Here is a 15849-nt window from a genome sequence, read left to right on the forward strand (position 1 = left end):
TGCAAGCTTCCTAAGACCTTGATCAATGACAGCTATTGATTTATCTTCATACATCACTAATGAAAAAAATCTTATCTTTCTGATTTTTTCCTTCCCTTTGCAATGAAACATTTTTATTTAGCAATTTGATTTGTCACAAATTATAAACTGATTATTCTTATAATCCTAATGCATTGACCTTGCTGCATATATTATAATTTGAACCCTAATAATTTAAAACCAGTATAAAAGCAGGATGAACTGCTTTCCCTTCCACCTGTGACCTACTATGAAGACAAACAACTAATCAAAATTCTGGAAAATTCAAGTGAAGTAAGGCTTAAATCTCAGGAATGTAAAATATTAGTTGAATTTATAACCACTTCTTCTTCCTATCCAATATGTTTTTCAAAACATTTGATGAAGATGTACAATTGCCTAGCAAGAGATTAGCACCTTCATTAAATATAAAACTTCTTTAAAATAATATGAAATGAATTACCTAGACCAACAAATTCAGGAATAGAACTTAAACATTAATTAGTTTTCACCAAAATGGAAAAAAAAAGTTTCATTTTGACATGCTCAGAACAAAATCTTACAACTTTCAATTTCAAAATGTTTAATTTAGAAATTTAGATACCTTTGCTAAAACACATAACACACACGCAAAAGGTTACACAAACCCTCAAAAGCTAAGCAAAACAAAAACAAAACAAAACGCCATTTCATAATCACTGGACAAACTGTTTTTTTGATTTTCGAATTTTGTGGCTGAACAAAAATAAAATAAAATATCCCTGTGCCAGTAATTAATCCACATGACAGACAACTTCTCTTTCAGATGTATTGTGTCATTCCATACTAATTTTGTTTATTACATTTAATGTACTAGTTATTAAAATATTAGCACCTGAATACTCTGAATAATGTATTACTTAGGGTATGTCTACACAGCAAAGTTATTTTGAAATAACAGCCGTCAATTATGATCTACACAGTCAAACCGCTATTTTGAAATTAAATCAAAATAGTGGAGGGCTTATTTTGAAATTGGTGAACTTCATTCCACGAGGAATAGTGCCAATTTAGAAATTTCTATTTTGAAATAAGTGCTGTGTAGATGCTCATTTTGAAATAGGGGGCCTCCAGCCCTTCCCAGGGTGCCCTGCTGGACACTCTGGGCACAACCAAGAAAACTCTTCTCCGTCCCTCCGCCCCTGGAGCCCTTAAAGGGGTAGACTCTGGCCACAGTGCCTGTGCCAGCTCCAAGCCTGCCAGCCCTGAGCTGAGCACACAGAGAAAAAAAATGCTTTACTGTCCCTTAGCAAGATAAGAAAATAATCAGGGAAACCTTAGAACCAGCTGTCTGTGGGTTACCTTTAAGCACAAGTCTCAGATAGCCTCAGGCAGCAGCCATACAAGGTAACTCCGGACCTGATGTCCTGCCAGACCGGTTCCGGCCAGCCTTAAATGCGATTCAGCATCCTATCAGTGTGGACGCGCTATTTAGAAATAGCAAAACACTATTTCAAAATGAATTTTGTGTCTAGACATGTTACAGGCAGTCCCCAGGTTGTTATGTACAAGATAGGGACTGTAGGTTTGTTCTTAAGTTGAATTTGTATGTAAGTCGGAACTGGTACATATTGTACCCCAGGTGTCCCCGATTCAGCCGCTGCTGAAACTTACCAGCGGCTGACTACAGGAAGCCCGAGGCAGAGCTGCTTTGCCCCAGGCTTCCTGGAATCAGCCGCTGATCAGTTTCAGCAGCAGCTGACTTGGGGATGCCTGGGGTAGAGCAGCTGGGGTGCTGCCAGGTTGGTCCCCGCAGCGCCGAGGTGAAGCGCTGTGGGGACCAACGCGGCAGTGCCCCAGCTGCTCTGTCCCAGGCTTCCAGATTCAGCCACAGTTGAAACTGACCAGCAGCGGCTGAATCGGACATGCCTGGGGCAGAGCAGCTGGAGTACTGCTAGGTTGGTCTGGTAGCGCTGCTCCTCGGCGCGGCGGGACCAACCCGGCAGCACCCCAGCTGCTCTGCTCTAGGTATCCTCAAGTCAGCCGCTGCTGAAACTGACCAGTGGCTGACTACAGGAAGTCCGAGGCAGAGCTGCTCTGCCCCAGGCTTCCTGGAATCAGCCGCTGAGCAGTTTCAACAGCGGCTGAATCTGGATGCCTGGGACAGAGCAGCTGGGATGCTGCTGGGTAGGTCCCCACAGCACCGCACCTCGGCACTGGGAGGATCAACCCGGCAGCCCCCCAGCTTCTCTACCCCAGGCGTCCTGATTCAGCCACTGACTAGCGGTGAGAAAAGCCTGGTCTCCTGGGGGGGGGGCGCACTAGCTGCTCTCCCCCCCAGCAGACCAGGCTTTTCTCGCCACAGTCCCGCCGCCCGCATCCTCCGTGGCTTTGCTCCGCGTCTCCCTGGTCAGCTTTTCTCGACGCGGAGGACAAGGGCGGCGAGACCGCCGCGGCGCATCTCGGCAGTCTGCTGGGGGGAAGGGGGGGCGCAGCTAGTGCAGGGTTTCCTCACCTTGTTCTTAAGTAGAGATCCAACATAAGTCGGATCCACGTAACCTGGGGACTGCCTGTATTTCGAAATAAGCTATTTCAAAATAACGCTGTAGTGAAGACATACCCTTAGGGATAAATAACCTTTTATTCCTATAAGGACTGATACAAACCACACTATTCCTCTCTAATGAATAAACCCCAATTGTTTATTACAGGCAGTCCCCGGGTTACATGGAGCCGACTTACATCGGATCCCTACTTACAAATGTGAGGCAACCCCGCACTAGCTGGTTCCCCCCAGCAGACCAGGGAGACATTAAGCTAGCACCTCACCCCCCCCCCCCCAGCAGACCAGGGAGACGCGGAGCGGCTTTTCTCAGCAAACACCTCAGCTTGAGAATAAAGGACTGAGGGAAGTGAGGTGTGGGAGAATAAAACTGAGCTCTGGAGAAATGTTTGGCTAGAGTTTCCCCTACAATATGTACCAGTTTCGAATTACATACAAATTCAACTTAAGAACAAACCTACAGTCCCTATCTTGTACATAACCCGGGGACTGCCTGTATTGATTTGGCTGAAGTGCTATTATGATCAGAAAAGTGATTTGTGCATAATATGGCACTGTCTTAATTAATTTGCTCCCTTTGAGCAAACACCTTTTTTACACACATTTTCATAACTCATATAATGAGTAGAAAGTGAATTAAATGCCTTTACCACTCCTGCACCATTAACAGCATTGCTATTTCTGATTCAGCACCAGAATCTTTATTATTCATAGAATAATAGAACAGTGGAACTGGAAGTGACCTTAAGAGGTCATCAAGTCCAGTCCACTTCTCTCATGGCAGGACCAAGAACTGTCTAGATTATCCCTGACAGATGTCTGTCTAAACTGCTTTTAAATATCTCCAGTGATGGAGATCCCACAACTCCCCTAGATAATTCATTCCAGTGTTTGACCACTTTGACAGGCAGGAAGTTTTTCCTGGTGTTGAAACTAAACCTCCCTTGCTGCAAATTAAGCCCATTGCTTCTTGTCCTATCCTCAGAGGCTAGGGAGAACAATTCCCCCCCCCCCCTCCTTCCTATGACACCCTTTTAGATACTTGAAAACCTCTCTGAAAACATGTCCCCTCTCAGTATTCTCTTTTCTAAACTAAACAAGCCCAGTTTTTTCAGTCTTCCCTCATAGGTCATGTTTTCTAGACTTTTAATCATTTTTGCTGCTCTTCTCTGGACCTTCTCGAATTTCTCTATATCTTTCTTGAAATGTGGTGCCCAGAACCAGACAGAGTACTCCAATTGAGACGTAATCAGCACAGAGTAGAGCGGAAGAATGACTTCTCATGTCTTGATCACAACTCTCCTATTAATGCATCTCAGAATCATGTTTACTTTTTTTGCAATAGTGTCAAACTGTTGACTCATTTTTAACTTGTCGTCCACTATGACTCCTAGATCCCTTTCAGCAGTACTCCTTCATAAACAATCATTTCCCATTCTGTATGTGTGAAACTGATTGTTCCTTCCTAAGTGGAGTACTTTGCATTTGTCCTTACTAAACTTCATCCTGTCTACCTCAGACCATTTTTCTAGTTTGCCCAGATCATTTTGAGTTTTGACCCTATCCTCCAAAGCACATTATTAGTGAAGTCAGATGTTATTGAGAGGTCCCACAATACTGAATCCCACTATTTTAGTCACTTTTAGGAGGATAACAGTACTTAAGGCCTGGTCAATACTAGAAAATTAGAGTTAAGCCAGTCTAGGTCCCTGTGCAAACAGAGCTAGATCAGTAGTGGAATTCTTCCATCAAGCTTGCTATTGCCTCTTGGAGAGATTACCTGTGCAATCAGGAGAATTCCTTCCATGAAAGCAGGAAATATCTACACTGATGCTCTACAGCAGTGAGAGTATGCCGCTGTAGCTTTGTAGGTGAAGACAAGTCCACACTAGACTAACCTGGATTGTTGTGACCCAATGCCCAACCACAAGGTCCAGTTCTCATATAGTGGCTTCCAGTTTCCCACTGTCCCAGCTATGTCCATGCAATTCTCCTCTTATAAACCATCCTTCTCACCTTACAGACCTACATACCATCTCTGTTTCTCTGTTGGGTCTGCCAGAGGAGGAGCAAAGGGGGCAGTTGCCCTGAGGCCTGGTGATTCAAAAGGATCCAGAGTGCCCAGCCACCACTTCCTGGGTCCTGGGCCAGGCCCTTTAACACTGCCAGAACTCTCCAGGTAGTGCTAGGTCTGATGGTGTGGTGGGGGCTAGTTCACAACCCCACTCCTTCTGGAAGCATGGAGTCACCCATCCCCATATCTTGCCCATGTGCTTGGCAATTCTGTGAGCCCCCTTTACTGAAAGTACAGTTAAATACTGCATTCTTATACAGTGTGAGAAGTTCAACATACACCAGAAGTAAACCAGAAGTACTGGATGAAAGATAGATGCTGCAGGTGGAATGAATATTGGCATAGAGGGAAAGTTCAAAGGAAAGCAAAGGAAGGAAAGACAGAAAGTAAAAGAATATGAGGCCATACTTCAGCATGCAGTAAGAAGGGCTGAACAAGACTGTAGGGTAAGCAAAGGATGGGTAAAAGACTGAACAGGAAGAGAGATCAAACTGTAGCAAGAAGACTGGGAAGAGAGAAACGAGGTAGTTTTGCATGAACCTTCAGTGAAGAGGTTATGTGAGTCTAATGAGGGGGACAGGCTTCAATAAGAGGGCTTTGGATTTGTTGAGAGATTACACTTGTTGAGAAAAATACTTTGTAGGACAGCCATGGTTGAATGAGAAAAGCTTGCTAAGTTGACGTAAGAGGGCATCTGGAAATACTAATAGGCCGTGTCTACACTGGCATGAATTTCCGGAACTGCTTAAAATGGAATACTATTCCGTTTTCAGTTTTTCCAGAAAAGGAGCATCTACATTGGCAGGCTGCTTTTCCGGAAAAGCCCTTTTTCCGGAAAAGCGTCTGTGGCCAATGTAGACGCGCTTTTCCGGAAAAGAGCCCTGATCGCCATTTTCGCGATCGGGGCTTTTTTCTGGAAAAGACTACTGGGCTGTCTACACTGGCCCTTTTCTGGAACAGTATTCCGGAATAAGGACTTATGCCCGAGTGGGAGCAGAATAGTTTTGCCGGAATAGCGGCTGATTTTGTACAGTAGAGCGTCATTGCTTTTCCGGAAATTCAAGGGCCAGTGAAGACAGGTCACAGCTTATTCCGGAAAAGCGGCTTATTTTCCGGAATAATTGGCTCAGTGTAGACACAGCCCCCGATGCATAACCATCTGGTGAGGACTGAGCAAATCCCAGAAAGACAAGATAGAAATGCTGCCTATGCTAAACATACGGCTCTGAGCATCTAGAAATATATGTGGCGATGAGTTTCCTGGGGAGACAAAAGGCCTTGTGTCTGAAGGTGGTCCATGTCAGCTTCCTTCTTGAATGTGCAGGTGTCCGTCATCAGTACCTTTGAGAGTAGATGTGAAGAAAATGGTACTCGACTGCAAACAGGAAATAGGTCTTTTCCACAGGATTAAGAAAAGGGGATACTTTTTTGCAAGACTATCATGTGTAAGTTGGGCTTGCTATGTAGACACACTGTTTGGAATCATCTTTGTATTAAATGTACATGAAATCTGCAATGGTTTGTGGCAAAAGTAAACAAAACCATATTACCCAGAAGTCTGAAACTCCTCAGAGAGATGTCCTCGGTATTTTAACCTATGTGCTTGTGGGTATACACAGTGCAGCCAAGAAAGGATTTGAATAAGCCAGATCCCTAGAAACATCACACCAAAGGGTTTGCCTGTGGCCCTGCTTCTACACCATGGTGATGCTGAGTGAACCCTCCCATCCCAAAGAGGCAGAGCCAGCAGCAGATGAAGCACTCTTCCTCTCAGGAGTAGCAAGGGTATCAAGAAGTGTCTCTCTTTTTTTACTAGAAATGTGGGGACACAGCAGATGTTCACCCATTATTGCACTGGCTGGTCTTGCTACACATACTATTCTCTGCTGAGATGGTACTGTTGGGGGCCCGTGCAGCAGTAAGTTTTGAAATTAACACTGAAAGAAAATTAGAGGGACCACTGGTTCATGCCCGTTGTTCCAGGCTGTCTGTAGACTAAGGTAATTGTTACTCCATTGTACATATGAACTACATGTTTAGAAGCTTTTCTTCATAACCTTGAGACATAAAAACTCATGTTTTACTTTAAAATAAAATTCAGATTCTCATGTAATCTAATCCTTCACGAAGCTGGAGCCATGCTGCTAAAGTGCATTGAAAAAGCGATCTGCTTCTTTGAAAGACAGCGTCCACACTGAATAGACGCTATCTTGCATTTAAGCTATGATTGCTATGGACGGAGTGGCCACTAGGACACCTGTGCTTTTTCCTCTTCCCATTTCTTTTGAAAGAACTCCCTCTTCCCCATCCACACACGCCTTTTCCCGAAAGAGCTCGTTCGGGAAAAGGCTTCTTCCTCATAGAAAGAGGTTCACCAATGTCAGAAAAAACCCTCTGTTCTTTCAAATTTTTTTCAAAAGAACGCGCTTGCAGTGTGGACGTGACATTTTTTTGGAAAAACAGTCGTTTTTCCAAAAATACCTCTGTAGTGTAGACATAGCCTGGGAGAGAGGAAAGGAGTAGAAATGGCTGAATATGTGAAAATACAGGAGAATTGTGAAAACCCAAGGATCAGTGATGAGTAAAGCTACTGAGAGACTTTGTGCTGTGGCAATAAAACAGTTACAAAGTTTACTTAGGAGGAATAGTTTGCAAATGATTTTCAGCAGTTTCAGCAGACATCATTTAATCCATCACTCAGATCCCAGACCAAATAATTCTTTTGAAGTATAAGAGAATCCTTCCCCTCTACAACTTAAAAAACCCTACTTTTCTGTCTTGCTTCAAAAGCATGGAATTAGAAAACACACATTCCTATTTGCAGAATAAAAGTTTTCTACTGAACATTGACAATAAACCTTTTTTACCAATTTAAAAATTCAGTTGCCAAAGGAAAATAATAATAAAGAATAAAATTCACCAGCTTTCTGGGTATCCAATGAAAAATAAACAAATCAGGGATTCATAAAACCTCGCAATCTTTGAATTCTAAAATCATAACTTGTTTAAGCTTAAATTCGGGTTTAAGTTCTCACTCTTCATTATGTGGCAAATATGCAGAAACAAATAGAAGGCAGCCTCATTCAAGGCAGCATGGGCGGGGAGGGGGGGGTAATGTTATGTGAAAAATGGCCAGCGTGACTATGATGAGACCCACAGCTCCCTTTGGTGGGATGGGTGAGGGTGCCACCCTTTGCTCCTATTCTTGGGCAGTATGGACTCTGCTCATGCTCCTCTTCCCCAAGGGTAGGGTTAGCCTCAGACCTTGATGCTGGGGGAGGGAGTCTCCCTACTTTGCTGGGACAGGGTCTGCCTTCATTCAGTTCTCTGGTCTTTCAACAACACATCTCCAAACTCCAGTCCCCTCTTCTTGCTCACTCAAAACAATCTACCTGTTTTTCCAATGTATGTCATAGAATAGAGCACAGGTCCCTATTGCCCAGGACTTATTAATGAACATGGGGAAAAAAAGGAAAACAAACGGTTTGTTTAAAATACCTCAGTTTACGCTTACATAAGATAAACTGAGCTTTACTGTCTAGTTTGTTATGGAAAGGAAAGAAATGCTTGCAGATTCGAAAAAAGTAATTTTATGCTCTGACCTTAGTTTGGATGTCTCAAGGGGGAGAGAGATAGCTCTCCCTTTCTAGTCTTCTAAGTTTTCCTTCCCCTCCACCCTTCATTCTGGACAAGACCTTTCTGAACTCATCTCCTATTATCTAGATTTCCCTATTTACCAGTACATACAGTGGAGTTGTACTTTTACTGCTTCTTCTAAGGCTTTGTCATAGCTAATAGTGGATAGAACTCTTTTGATAGCTGCATCTCAAAAGCTTACCGACATATATCCAAAAGAATATGGTTCAGCGATACATGTGTGCCTGTCAAGGAGAGTAGTTTTCAATAGACCATAACCATTACTCATTGAAGAAAGTAGTTTTATTTGACTTAGTTGACTTTTGCTAAAGCTCATTTTCACCCTTAAATTCATTGGGTTATTAAATATTTCCTTGTTAATAGACATATGTAGTTTGTCACTGAGCTCTAGCCGAGGTCAGTACTTACTGTTTGAAGATTTTAGAGTAAGGGTTGGGCAGAATCAAGCTTTATTATAGAAACTAAATGTTCTCTTTTACAATTGAAAATATTGCCACTCCATAATAACTCTCTTCCTAAAGAATATGTAATCTTGTATACTAAAAGGCAGCATATTATTTATGACAACAGCAGCTTTACGGGTAACATTTCTATGCTAATAAATAAAACACATTAAAAATGACTGCTTAGTTCAACCAAGGGAAAAGAAGTCTTACTATTGAATAATGTATTTGGACTATTCAGAAAACTCAGTCCCTATTTAGAATTTTTGCTTTCTTTTGATAAAAGAGATGTTTCACAGATAGGAATTGCTGTACATTTGCATGCATTAAAAGAATGCTAAAAAGGCTTTTATAAGGAATAAGGTTTTTGCCCTGCAGGATTTCATGTTGGCAGCCAACATCTACAACAAAGTCAGTGTTCATGAGGAGTAATCTAGCAAATATATGTGTTGGCCACAGCAGAGGAAATAATGAAGAAATACAAAAAAAAGAAATTTACCTCTTTGATTTTGTCTAAATTTGGCTTATGCAGGAGGAGAAAGAATACTGTTTTCTTTTCAAGAAGTATCATTTAGTATTCTGCTTAATGATGGAAATAAATTCACATTCTGATTCTTAAAATAGTTACAAAAAAGCAGTGCATATTTAAAATATAAAAGCTCTTTTTCCTATTATAATACAACTTTAATTAAAAATAAGAAATGTCAAAAATTGAATATTTACAGCTGTTTGACCAACCTTTATGTCTATGAAATCCATCCATGTCAGAAAACTCAAGATGATTTCCATCAGCCCAGTAGAGTCTACGGTTGACATAATCTATTGTAAGAGCAGTAGGTCTGGAAATTTGTGTTTCTATGACAACAGTTTGATTGGTGCCATCCATACCAACACGACCAATGTGAGGATACTCACAGCAATCAATCCAGTACAAATATCTAGGAAAACAAAATCAATAATTATTTTATTTACAGCTTCAAAGGCACTAACACATAGCACCTAATGTTGTTCATAATTTATTTTGTTGGTTTTTAATATTATCCAGTAATTATTCCATAGTTCTTCCACATTCCATTTTTGCTCATTTGAGGATTTTTTCCAAGTAAAACTTTACAACTTCATAGCCCAAAGTATATTTATAGATGAATGAGCCACCATGTTAGAGATACTGATGTGGCTTTGCATCTATATTTAAACCATGAAAGGAAAAGCTCATAATGGACTAAGTATGTCATATCTGATTAAAGATTGCCACCCTTAAATTCTGAAGTATCATCATGATTTTGCTAAGCGAGTCTAACATCCTGCAATAATGTTATTGCCAAAATAATTTCAGGAAGGTAAAATATAATACAAGTTGAACCTTTCTAGTTTGGTACCCAGGACTTGACCTGTGCCATGCAAGAGATTTTGCCAGACCATGGGAGGTCAATATTGTCTAGCAGCAATACCAACACTTCAACTGCTTACTGGGCTCTTAGGTAAATTAGAGCTAATAACAGCACAGAACACTGAGAGCCAGGACTGGTGGGTGTAAGCAAATTTTATGAGATGATAGGAAACTTGCCCACACCCATGATAAGTGGACATCTGGCTAACTAAAATCATGCTGGACCATGGAGGTTTCCAGACCAGAGTGCCGCACTAGAGAGGTTCAACGTACTATATTGAAATGTCAGTTGTTTATATTTTATACATTAACTGTATTAATCACACCATTACACAGAAATTACATCCTTTCATAATGGATGAACTCCAAACCATTGCAAGGAGAGTACTTTTGTCAAGATTAAAAAAGGAGAGAATACTGATGGAGAAAGATGTGTTTCTATAACAGTCAAAAATGAGAGAACATCACATTGTATGAGGATTTTGGTTTTGCTTTCTTTTTCTGTTGATTGTGAATACTCAGCCATAATGACTGGCATTTGTTACATTTAAAAATAATTGTAAGGAGATATTTTGTTTGAGTTCTATAATAATTTTTTCTCATGAGATACTGACCAATGTAGAGGTGAGAAAAAATGTAGTAAGATGTTGACTCCGAAATGCAAACATGGGCACAAAGGGTCCCATTGTATTGTTTACTTGTTTCAACCTCATGGCATATGTACCTATCACTTCTCTTCTGTAGGGAACAAACACCTGACCTTTATATGTGGATTAACAGATGGATTGTTATCTAAGAATGGTTTTGGGGAAAGCAGAAAAGGTTAATTATTTTAGTTTATCTGGCTCAGCTTTAGTATAAATACAACCATATTAACCTGGTATTGGTGGGCACCTCTATAAGTGACTAGAACGGGGTCAAGTTGCCTATCCCAAAGGCTCTTGGGAACTAAGCATGTTGTGGGTAGTGATACACATGCTTACAAGGACAATTTTGAAAATATTGCCTGCTAGGAAATTAGTTGAGCGCATTCTCATTAAATGACAGGGGAAAATTAATTGCAAACATAACTAAACTAGCTATCCTGTCTAAGAGGCCTTTTTTGTTGGAATGTGAAAGAGAAAGAAAAGGAACTGGAAGATTCTTTAATTAGAAATTAGATAAGTTGTGATGTAATACTAAATACTTCCTGTCTTTTACACACAGACAAAAGTCCTCACATTACAAGGATAATCCTCCTTACTCATTTTCAAAGATCAACTGTGTTTATAATTCTTTGTCTATTGTTGTCACATCTCTGTGTATAAATAAATCATACGATACCAAACCTAGTGTAATGTCTTTCTTCTTCTGTGCTGTTCTATCTTTTGCACATAATCAGAGTAACTTTCAATATATTGATTTATATTTTTGACTTACTTATGTTTAAACAATTTGTTTTACAGTACAGCCTTCATAAAACATCACAAGAAATCAATGCTGAAAGCTAACACCAAGCAAAAAGAAAAGCTAATGTATGGTTTGACTTTGAAGAGTAGTTGTGAAACAGCAATAGGATTCTGTATTTACCAGTCTTCAAAGATTTAATTTACTAAATGTATAATTCTTTTTCATTTTCACATTATTGGACTTCTGCTCTTAGGGCTAACTTCACTAAAGGACTTGGGCGTCCTCACACTTTAGATGCTAAATCACAGAATCAGGCTCCACTGGGATTCAGAAAACATGAAAATTAGAAAACTGTTACTCAGCTGCATCCTACAGATACCTACTTTAAGTGCCTGAATTTGTGAAGTAAAATTTCTCTAAGCACCTATCATTCTGACCCTAGCACATGTGCACTGCAACCCTTTACAGTGGGAAGGGGAGCTGGTCAGGTAAGTGTGCTCAGATATTACTATTGAACTGGACCTTTATAAAAGAAGTTTATATAAAACACTGCTAGGGGTGGCAAGGGCAGGGATAAACACCTGCAATGTAGGGCACTTCCACTTCAAGAACCCCTTCTACCAGAGGAGACAAAGAGAGTTGAAGTTGATTCTTTCAGTTTTCACGGGAGAGCCTTTGCCACTGGTCTATGGGATATTCTTATGCTGAACTTCCAAAATGTCTCCTGTTGAAGCTGTTCCACTGTGGCTAAATAATTTTAAAAAGTCATTGGAGCAGGGAAATTAGGTCTTCCCTGGGGGAGTTCTCTAACCAACAGGCTACAAATTAATTCTCCTGCTTGCTTTTTCTCTCTGGCTCCATGATGAATGTTTCACTGTGGATAATAGTAAAAAATGGGCCAGTGAAAGAGAACCCATTTGTTTGTATGAACGTAAGTTCTAAGAAGAGGAAGGATATACTCCTCTTCAATCTGTGGCAGGACAGTGATTCCTAGCTTAACAAGACATATCCACCCTTGCTCTGATTGAATAATCCACTAAAGTGGCAGGAAAGGTTAGCTGCCTCAGGTACATGCTTATGGTTCCTGATGGGCACATACTCAGGGGTTCAGCCCCACTTAGCCTACTGCAGCTTCACTTTATCATGATCTCTCAATGAGGACCAGAGTGGAGCATGTTTCCTCAGGATGGTAATCAAGCCCCCAGATTAAAGTATAAACACATCCTCATCTCAATGACAGCCAGTGAGACTAATACTTGTCGACAAACCAATGCACGCTATGGAGGTGTAATCTCTAAAGCTCACTCATGTGCACTAAAGCCTTCCAAGTGGGTTTTAATAAATACATACTATGGAAACTTTAGTGCACACAAGCAGGGTCTACACAGATCAATTAATGTGCAACTCTTTAGTACACTTCAGATGTTGAACCTTGCTAAGGTGCATTATCCCACCATATAGACAAGCCCTTAGATTCCTAGCCCCAGGGATGCCAATAGCCTTTCTTGGTCCTAGGGCAGGGGGCTGGCTCCCTCCTCCTGGAAATGGTAGGACCTTGGGCAGAAGAGCCAGGGCTGGGACACCCAGCTCTCAGCACCACCCAGTGTTTCTCCCTCCCCCAGCCCTTAAGGATGCCTTGAGTAGACTGGTACTCTAGCAGTGATTTAAAGGCTCCACGGCTTCAACGGACACTTCTGCTGTAGCAATGGTGGCAGCTGGGAGCACTAGGCCCTTTCGTATTGCAGGGTCCTGGGGCAACTTCCCACATTGCCTCTATCCATCCCGTCGGCAGGCCTCACAAAATGACTTAGATTATTTTGAAAATGTTGCCAGGATGATTTCTTTCTTTCTCATGCATCATCACTGGTAAAATTCTGGATGCTGTTTTATGTCCTCAGTTGCCCCTGAGTATTCCCATAGGAGGCTAGTGAGATTGCACAGGTGTAACAGAGGAAAAACATATTTGAAGACAAAAGGTCAAATTCCACATTCTTTAGTACCAGTCATTAAATCCAGAGAAATTTCAATGGCTTCATTGAAGATTTACACTAACTTGGAGCAGATTTTAAAGGCAAGCACATGAGTAACTGAAACCAGGATTTTTTACACAATGAGGCCACATAGACTTAATTAATGAAAAAAAACGGGTAATGATGATTGAGAGGAAGAAAATCCAAGCTAGATTCTTGGAGTCTAATGTTAATTTGTATGCATGTCAGTCAGGGGAAAATAAAGCAAACGCTATTCTTCTGCTAGTAAAAGGAGAAAATTTGGTAAGATGGGGGCTTCAGTTTCAGATTTTTCACAGACACTTCCTAACATTTCTGTGCAGCTCTGAGAAAGAGGTGTTTTGGGGGCCACAGCAGGAGTGTCCTATGTACCTGTGATTCTCATTGGTGGAATGATCTTTACAAACTAGTGCATAACAGAGCATCTATAAGGACTCATTAACTTGTGCTTGAGGGCAGTTTGGTCCCTGGCAACCTCAGGGTCCAAGGAAAAGAGCTTTACCTGCATCCAGAGATAGGATTCTGTGCCTTATTCCCATCCTCAGTTTTATCTAGCTTTCCTCTGGAATAATTGCGGAGAGAGCTCTCTATGTACACGTCTATACAGCAGTGTTATTTCGCAATAACATCTGTTATTCTGAAATAACTATGCGAGCACCTACACAGACAGCCCGTTATTTTGATATAATTTCAACATAATGGGCAGCTTATTTTGGCATCTGTAAACCTCATTCCATGAGGAATAATGCCCCTTCCAAAATAGCTATTTCAGAATAGTGCTAGGAATGTAGCCATGTTAGTCTGGTGTAGCTGAAACAAAAAACAGGACTATGTAGCACTTTAAAGACTAACAAGATGGTTTATTAGGTGATGAGCTTTCGTAGGCCAGACCCTCTTCCTCAGATCAAATTGTGGAAGAAAATTGTCACACCATATATACCAAAGGATACAATTAAAAAATGAACACATATGAAAAGGACAAATTAAATTTCAGAACAGAAGGGGGATGTGGGAGGGGGGTAGATGTCTGTGAGCTAATGATATTAGAGGTGATAATTGGGGAAGCTATCTTAGTAATGGATAAGGTAATTAGAGTCTTTATTCAAGCTTAAGTGTCAAATTTAAGCATGAATGACAGTCCAGAGGATTCTCTTTCAAGTGTAGTTTTAAAAGGCCTTTGAAGCAGGAGGCAGGTAATCAAGTCATTGAGACAATGTCCTTTCTGGTTGAAATGGCAAGAAACTGTTTTTTCTTTGTGATCCTGTCTAATATCTGTTTTGTGGGCATTGATCCTTTGGCGAAGTGTCTGAGACATTTGTCCAATGTATATAGCAGACAGACACTTTCGGCACATGATAGCATAAATTATATTTCTGGATGCGCAGGAATACGTGTTCTTGATCTTATAACTCACTTGGTTAGGTCCAATAATGGTATCAGAGGAGTGAATATGTGGACAAAGCTGGCAACGGGGTTTGTTGCAAGGAAAGGTACCAGGGTTGGTATTAGTGTGGTATGTCCTGTGGTTGTTGGTAAGAATCATCTTGAGGTTAGGTGCTTGTCAATAGGAGACTACAGGTCTGTCTCCCAGAGCCTCTTGGAGTTTAGTATCCTGTTCCAGTATAGGCTGTAGTTTATTGATAATGTGTTGGACAGGTTTAAGTTGGGGGCTGTAGGTGATGACAAGTGGTTCTATTGTTGGTTTTCTTGGGTCTGTCTTAAAGTAGTTGGTTTCTGGGTATTCGTCTGGCTCTTTCAATTTGCTTTTTTATTTCTCAGGGTGGGTAGTTGAGGTTTATAAATGCTTGGTAGAGATCCTGAAGTTTCTGGTCTCTGTCAATGGGATTAGAGCAGATGCGGTTGTATCGAAGGGCTTGGCTATAGATGATGGATTGTATGGTGTCTTCTGGATGGGAGCTGGAAGAATGTAGGTAACTGTATGAGTCAGTGGGTTTTCTGTAGAGGGTGGTGTCTAATTTTCCATTGCTGATTTGTACTGTGGTGTCCAGGAAATGGATCTCTCATGTAGAATGGTCCAGGCTGGGATTGATGGTGGGGTGTAGGTTGTTAAAATCTCTGTGGAATGTCTACAGTGTTTCTGGATGCATGGCCACCAGCACCACCACAGGGGAGGTCTCCAGTGCCACCTCCCCTTGCAAACCACCTTCCCACTGCAGGGGCTGGTCTCTAGCCCCCCACATTAGCCTCCCCAGCCCCAGAGGAGGGGGAGGGTAGGTGGCATGCAGTCCCAGCCTCAGCACATCTGATGCCTGGGGGTAGATGAGGAGCCATGTTGAAGCAGGATGTGGACTGTGGGTGGGGCCACA

At 41.4% G+C, this 15849-nt stretch overlaps 1 protein-coding gene across 1 annotated transcript in view; it reads right to left on the reverse strand.

The window, feature by feature from the left end:
• Positions 1-15849, reverse strand: part of LRP1B (LDL receptor related protein 1B) — a 1362068-nt gene that overhangs the window by 204271 nt on the left and 1141948 nt on the right. The window contains exon 60 of the mRNA XM_089779714.1: positions 9473-9672. Coding sequence (XP_089635840.1) covers positions 9473-9672 — 200 coding nt within the window. The remainder of the gene's footprint in view (positions 1-9472; positions 9673-15849) is intronic.

The sequence above is a fragment of the Pelodiscus sinensis genome, chromosome 7 (assembly GCF_052426305.1).
Source record: "Pelodiscus sinensis isolate ZL-2025 chromosome 7, ASM5242630v1, whole genome shotgun sequence".
Taxonomy (NCBI): domain Eukaryota; kingdom Metazoa; phylum Chordata; order Testudines; family Trionychidae; genus Pelodiscus; species Pelodiscus sinensis.